Source organism: Sinocyclocheilus anshuiensis, unplaced genomic scaffold (assembly GCF_001515605.1).
Source record: "Sinocyclocheilus anshuiensis isolate Anshui unplaced genomic scaffold, SAMN03320099.WGS_v1.1 scaffold1291, whole genome shotgun sequence".
NCBI lineage: Eukaryota > Metazoa > Chordata > Actinopteri > Cypriniformes > Cyprinidae > Sinocyclocheilus > Sinocyclocheilus anshuiensis.
The window spans coordinates 312,634-320,665 of NW_015540928.1; the positions used below are offsets into that span (position 1 = coordinate 312,634).

The 8,032-nt window shown below is 36.5% G+C and overlaps 1 protein-coding gene across 2 annotated transcripts in view; it reads right to left on the minus strand.

Moving 5' to 3' along the window:
• The window catches only part of LOC107689398 (vasoactive intestinal polypeptide receptor-like), a 30,625-nt gene that overhangs the window by 20,268 nt on the left and 2,325 nt on the right, over positions 1-8,032 (minus strand). The window contains exons 1-3 of one of the 2 annotated variants that reach the window (XM_016487365.1): positions 7,039-7,456; positions 4,755-4,842; positions 772-876 (exon numbers count right to left, since the gene is read on the minus strand). In XM_016487365.1, coding sequence (XP_016342851.1) covers positions 772-876; positions 4,755-4,842; positions 7,039-7,092 — 247 coding nt within the window. In that variant the 5' untranslated portion in view covers positions 7,093-7,456. Of the gene's footprint in view, positions 1-771; positions 877-4,754; positions 4,843-7,038; positions 7,457-8,032 lie in introns of those variants that run through there. The other variant, XM_016487366.1, reaches the window with a different exon arrangement.

Here is an 8,032-nt window from a genome sequence, read left to right on the forward strand (position 1 = left end):
TATACTTTTTAGAAATATACTAATAGTGTGCTTGTGTTTAGCATATTCCTTAAAAGTATAACTAAGTATATATTTAATACAAAGGTATTTCTAGTATACTTTTTAGAAATATATTAAAATGCAATTCAATATATTTTTATTGCACTTCAAATAAGCATGTTGGGAATACAAATGTATTATAAACATACTACTTGAATTTCAAGTATATTTTTAATACAACGTCTTTTTCACCTGGGTACCCTATCATGTTCAGTTGCTAAATACACAGCTAATCCTGATTAGCCAAATACAACCACAGAAGGCTTACTTAAACAGTATTAAAAGTTGCCCATGCCTTTCCTCGTTAGAATAAATTACAGCGGTCATGAATTCACAGCAAATAATTGGCCCATGAGGCTCTCCCCAGAGAAAGTCTCATGAATACAGCTTGTGTGTCAATGTCTCTGCTAAATTACAGCAGCAGGTCCCAATAGCACAGGCAATCTTTCTCTTTTCTCCAGAGTTATCAAAAACTAATCAGAGGAACTCAGAAGAAGGCTTTGGGATAGTCTTTAAACAATGTGACATTAGTTATGATGCTAATTAAGTCATAGTGAGGACATTTGCTTTCTCTGAAAATAAGTCTCCACAGAGGTTGCAGAACATCAGGACTTTAAAAGACTTTATCAAGAATGGATAGAAGTGGAATAATGGTGAAAACACAAGGTGAAAAACAGGTTTATTGGAAAACATTTAGCATCTTCATACTTGTTGAAAAAAATATTGACATACCTCTTTGATCACTGACATGACTGAAGTAATTCGGACAGGGGATGGTGACCAACTCTCCAATCCTAGCTGATGGCCAGCAAGCTAGATCCCATTCACCTGTACAACCTTAAAGAAAGTGAAGAAAAACTGATTAGGAAATAAAATACTGATAAGATATCTGAAAACATACTGCCATCTAATCATGCTATAATTGGTGATAAAGTCTAGATTGTCTCTTAAATTAGTCGATATAGGCCTGTACAATATCTTTAGTTCTTGACACATCAAACGTCCCTTAAGTCGGCCTTAATTCACACTGTACTGTACCGACAGACAAAGACAAACGGCAACAGACATGTTCGTCTTATTTTGTCGGATCATTGTGTTACCCCTGTCGGCGTCTCTTTGTTGCCGTCTGTCAGTGAATTAGCCTTCAGAGATTTCAACTGAGTTCTGATCAGTTCTGGAACTCTGAACGGATAAATTCAAGTTATGATGTAACGTAAGTAGTGACAGATCTCTTCTTTCGTATTATGACAAACATTCAAAAGAGACTTAAAAATCCATCTTAACTGGATGAAGGCAAATCTGATACAGTTAGCTTGCAGTCAATTGTAAGAAAGGGGCTGGTTTAAGCAGACTGAATGATTGGAGAAGTCCAGCATACATCAAAGAGAAGTCTGTGATTTCGCCGGATTACATTACATGTAATCATTACATTTTGATTAAAAAATAATGTAAAGGTGCTGTATGTAGGATTGACACCGAGTGGTTGAACTAGGTATTGCAGTCCAGATTCAAAATATTGGAGAGGGTTTTTTCACCCGGCCCCTCCTCCTCAGACTTGACGCACACGCCAGATTGACGACGCCAACAGGAACGAGCGCACTTGACGATGAATGAAATTAAATACGCTGTGTTTTGCGCCAACTGGCAACCCGGGTTCCCAAAATACAATTGAGTAAACTGGCAGTGGGCGGGTTTCACAAACCAAAACAGAGACTGACAATCCGGCCCGGAACGCAACGCACATTTTCAAAGGAGAATAACTGACTGTAGCATTGTTTTTCAGATAAACAAGTATGTTAACTTAGTAGGTTTCTTAAATATCTGCAAACATATTATGGTATTTTCATGCTTTAGTAGAGTCAAAAACTTACATACAGCACCTTTAAAGTCATCTGTCTGCATTATTTCAACCTGTTTTTTAATAACAGCATTTAAGAGTAATTCCTTTCAGTGTGATTACCTATCAGTGCATCTGAAACAAGCAAATCACGCCAAAAGTATAAGCTGTAGTTATTTTTTTAATCTCATTGTACATTTGTGTTTTTGTAAAATGTTCAAATATTTGTAGTTTTTGCCTGAAATCTTTGTAATGTTGTAATTAACTTAATAGCTGGTTGGTTTGGTCGATGGCTTATAACTCCCTACAGGAAAAATACTTAAACAGCCAAGGCCGCTGAAAAATTGGGTGGCACTGCACACTCTATAAGACCCTATATCAACCTTTTACAGTTCATTATACCGACTTTTTCTCTTTGCATTTGTGATATTCATTTTTCAAATGGAATGTGTTTTGCGCCAACTGGCAACCCGGGTTCCCAAAATACAATTGAGTAAACTGGCAGTGGGCGGGTTTCACAAACCAAAACAGAGACTGACAATCCGGCCCGGAACGCAACGCACATTTTCAAAGGAGAATAACTGACTGTAGCATTGTTTTTCAGATAAACAAGTATGTTAACTTAGCATGTTTCTTAAATATCTGCAAACATATTGTGGTATTTTTATGCTTTAGTAGAGTCAAAAACTTACATACAGCACCTTTAACAAAGGAACATATGTATGAATGTTCACAATGAGATCAATATCATGCATTTAGATAATAGAGTGAATTTTCATTTTATGCTGACTTTAATGTGGTTTACACCACTAAATCCAACTGATATTAAAGATTTTATAACAGACTGGGCTACATGACAAAGAAAACCCAATTAAACACTGTGCCATGAGAGAGCGCTTTATCAAAGTTCATCTCACAGTCTGAGAAACCAATTTGCATACTGGTCTAAGATATATTACTCAGGGGAGTTTTATGATTGAGATTTAAATCACAGGAAACACAAATGCACACACAACACACAACCTTGACGCACAACTTAGCCCTTAGATAATCAGACCTTACACAACCAGCTTTTGTAATTGCTTTGTCCATTAAGAACAAAATCAATATTAGACTGGGCTGGAATAGGCAGCAATCCTGTTTGATGAGGTTCATGCCCAATAGGCAGGCACTGAAGCTCTTGGTAAAGTCCACTTTAGTAGAGTCCTCTTGGTAAAGTCCACTGAAGCTCTTGGTAAAGTCTAGCTTTTTCACCATACAAATCACACAAATCCCTGTGAATGATTCCAGTAATTAAGGTGCTCCAATATGTGATGTGTTATTAGAATTTGCTATTAAATATATGTTATCATAGCTCATTTGTGGTTTTTGTCTGCCTTAATGAACAGTCATGATAAGACTTGATATCAGTGTTGACCTCCTTTTCATGTTTTTCATTATCACAGCAGAATCAGACCTTAATACTGAAGTGAAAAAGCAATTCATTTAATTTCAGTTATTCTTCAAATAAGCATCGTTAGTTGGAAAATGTGTTCCACAAGACTATGAGGGACTTAATCACAAAGATTGTGACTGAACTGAACTGAATTCTGTGGGTAGCACATGGATGTGCTCTCAGACCTTCTGATGTACTACCTAATCAATGATGAAAAATAATTCATAAAAAAAAACTAAATGTACTTGCTGCAAGCAAAACTACCTGCTGAGACAGTGCACTGAAACAACTATTTATTTAATCATATACAGATAATGACAGTAAAAACACTGATGTTGTGAAGATTGCGCTTCACAGAATGACATTTCTGCCTAATTAACTAGCATGCCTTTGTAACCTCTTCTGATACCTGATCAGACAAACAAACACAAAACAACAATTATCTGCCCAATTCACAGTATCTACAGTAATGAGAAGAGAGGTTTCAGCTGCATGCAGTCTGTGGGAAGAAATGAGGGGAAAATATTGACATTTCTGCAGATAAAGCAGCATAGCTTAACTATAGCTTAACTATAAGTTACCATGCAACATAATGTGAAAAACTGTACATGGTTTAACATAAATAACTGTCAAATTTATGATTTTAGCAAAGTAAAAACTATGAATTACCATATATTATTTTTTATAATTTATTTTGTTTATTTTATATTTCTGTTATCTATGATGTGTATTTTGGGTTACATTTTCTGTTATTTAGTTAATGTTTGTTGCATTATTTTAATTTCATGTGCATTATGATGGTTTTTGTCTTTGTACGTATGACTCTGTTCACAGTCTATATACGAGTACTAGCCATGATTTAAGGACAGGTGACTTACAATGAACTCTGATTCATCATGTGGATTTCTGTTATACAACCTGTATTATTATGGTGGTTATCAGTGCATTTTAAGGTAAAAACAAAGTTCCTTTTAAGCACGTCATGCAAATACAGCACCTTCAGTAGTGTGTTTAGGCACCACGCAAACCATGGCAGCTGTAGTGATGTGATGACTTTACCAATTAGCGACTGGATCTTTTATTTAGAAGGCGGGACTATTCCGCCATGTTGCGCATTGCACTTTCTCCTATTCATAAGTAACATGAGTGCACCGTCTTTGCATATCCAAAGGCTTTGGTAAAAATCAGAATTTGTTATATTAGCATCATATCACTTAATGAAATATATGGTTGTAAAATATACACACACTAATATGTCATGCTGCAATATCTGAAACATTGCCACTATATTTTCATAGTGAATTTCTGGCAACCACAGCTATTTCTTTTTTTACCGTGTATTTAACAGGCTATTTTTACAGTGTATATCACCAATATACAGACATCATTGTATCTTTACATGCCTACAGTTGTCATATAGTGACTTATATGCAGTGTACATACCTGACGTGATGTTTTCCAGCTTGGCCAAACATTCTCTTTTCTCCGCTTCCAGCTCCCACATGACCTCACACATCTGGACAGACAGCATCTGTTTAAATCAATAACACAATCACAAGATTCTGACATAAGATATACGTTTTACTTGCAATAAAACATATCTTAATTTTTGCAGTTTCAGAGAACATTGCATCACATTTCTGAATAGCAACAGACCTTTGATCACATTACAAGCTGAACATAATTACTGTTTGAAGAGAACGAAGTGAAATGGTTGCACATGTGACACTGCCTCTCCCTTTTCCTGAGTGTCATGGAGATTTGATGAAGGGTAGGACCATTCGTGTCATTCCTTCGTTTTTATACATAGCGATTTAACAAGTGTAGCATAAGTTCCTGCACTGTACTGAGCTCTTAATAATGTCTCCTTTCACCTCTGTCAATCCCTAAAGGGCTAACCTCTGGATATCAACAGTATAAGGTCGAAAAATTCACGACATAAATTATTTGTCTTTAAGCTGTCTCTCTGCAGCTGTATCCAATTTTCCTTAAAAATGTAGGCTGTACTATATAAGAAAGCGCTCTCATGGATTCTTTCATAGAGCACCAGAGGACAGTGAGATTTATGGCTCTGGCAGATGAGGCCATTGAGAGGTGGCATCAATCAAAAGTTCACAGCAGAACTATGGTTACTCCCAAACCTGTCCATATGCTTACAGAAAATATGACCATCTGGGTCAAATGTTACTCTGGTACCTGAACGGTCAGTATGTGTGATCTACAGCAGTGTTTTACAACTTGTTTTGCACGGCAGTAGCCCCATAAATAATAAGAATCAAGAGTGCCTTCTTCAAAACTGGACCTGAAATGCATCCCCTTTAACTTTTATTATCATTTGTTATTATGATTAATTTGATTATTATCACTTCTAAACAAAAAACAATCAATACTATGGGTGAAAACAGACTTATCTTGTAGCACACATAAAATGCTACAAATGTCACAAATTTATAAAACTAGCACATATTAAGCAGTATTTTTTTCTGTTGTATATTTGTAACAAAACAGAAACTAAATCTTCCTATGTACTGGACTGATCTTCAAACATCTTGAGATATGTGCCATTCAAAATATCTTTTAGCTCAATGCTGTACGTTAGGTCAGTTGAAAGCACAGGTTCTCCATAGTTCATGTATGTGCCCAGAGCAAACAATCGCATTCTTTATACTGTAGTGCATGGGGTGACATATTCAGAAGTAAATTCAGTTGCATGGTAAGTTGTAGTTATAGAGACATGAGTCACTACTGTCTGCAGTGAGGAAGGAGCTGTGATCAAGGACAGTGCTGGCATGGACACAGAGATGATGAGGGTTGTTACCATGGCGTCACAATAAGAGAAGACAATCATTCTTTACACTATTTCAAATAGCATGATTAACAATATGACATCCAGTTTAGATGGTAAACACATGCTGTACATAAGAGGAATCTTTCCATTGTAACACTGGTACTGTGAATGCATGCTGTTTGTAGCAGTATAAGTCGGGAGCACTAAACCTGAAGGATTTAAAAGTAAATACTGACTGATTTCCCTGGTTAACCTGCAGACATGATTAGATTTCTAACATTAGCAGAACAAAAAACAAGTGTTATGTGATGCATAATATATATATATATATATATATATTAGCTTAATGGCTAGACCTAAGGAAATCTGAATTCATTCAATAAACAACTCTATACTCATTTTGATGAAAATCAGCTTTATTACTATCCCTGAATATGCTCTATCAAAATGTCAGAGAAAATTTCAGTGTTTAAGAAAAACTCTATTATCCACATCCTGTCTGCTTTATTTTTTTTTATCTTAAATTTGATTTATTTCTGACGGATAATGCAGCAAAGTTTAAATTGATTACGTTCTTATCCAAGCTGACAGCAAGCCAAAACTTTAGTCTCACGAAATGTACAATTTAATTCGGTTCTGCAAAAAACATCTATGCTCTATGAAAGGAAACACACAGCAGCTGCTACTCTGAGACAGAAGAGCAAAAGAGCAACATTTTACCCAGGCTCAGTTTTATTTTGTCAGCAAAACTGAACCTAGCTTTAGGTGAAATTATTCAATGAAGAAAAATGAAAACCCATGCAATCTATCTTTATATCCTTGGACCTGACCATTTGTTTGAGGACTAGGTGTGTTAAATAGGCTACTTGAGAGCTTTTCTTTCGTCGATGACTAATTACAATAGGAAACTGGATAAAATGACATAGTGTTGATACTCACAGGTCCTAACGAGCAGGTTAGGTATAAAATCAGCATTCGTTTAGACATATCCATTTCAGCCGATTCAGCCGTTGCCTGAGAGCGCTTCCCAAAAGTACGGATGCAGAGAGACAAGTTGACGGCCGAAAAGTAACTGACAAAGAATCCGAAGCGTCAGCCAACTATGCGCTGTGCGCGTGGGTTCACCCGCCGGACTTCGTCGCCAAACCTGTCCATGTTTATCCCTAATATGATGAAAAACACTTCATTCATAAACGACTCTGGAATGTTGGGAAGCCATTCACAACAGGCGTTTGCATGAACCACGTAGATACGTGACAAGCGCGAGGTGGACAGTAATTCCAAGGCTGTCGACCCACGTCCTAAACCCTCACTTCCAAAGTAGGTGTGTGTGTGTGTGTGTGTGAGTGTTTGTAGTCTATAATATACTATACTGTACTATACTATACTACAGCAGCAGCAGCACAGCCCTGAATAACAGCGATAAATGACTCATTCTCGGTCTTAACCTGTCCGCACAGCACAGCTCCTGCGCTCTTTTCATTAGGGCACAGATACTGTTCTCTAATCTTGTAAACTGTCATCCATGGCACAGCTTTTGCTCTTTTTTCTCTTAAATTGTTTACTAAAACAGAACCTCTGCTCTCTTAAACTACCATCTATATCACAGCTTCTGATTTCTTCTACTCCTTGTCCATTAAACTGCTTCTCTTAAATTATCTTCTGTAGTTAAAAGGTATGTTATGTAATATTGTGACGTCATGTAAGACAACTGTATAAACTAACACACCAACACAAATAGGCCTATGTGAGCTCTTGCCTTCTCAAGTTGCCAATAATCACCACTGGAACTGCTGTTGGAAGTGCCTCTGGAATTTTTAATAAATGTAAATTATTTCCTGGGAATTTCTTTCATTTACAGAGAACTCAAAAAAGCTGATATGTAAATGCATATGTGCTTGGACCATGAAATCAATCATTTTAAAAGTATAAT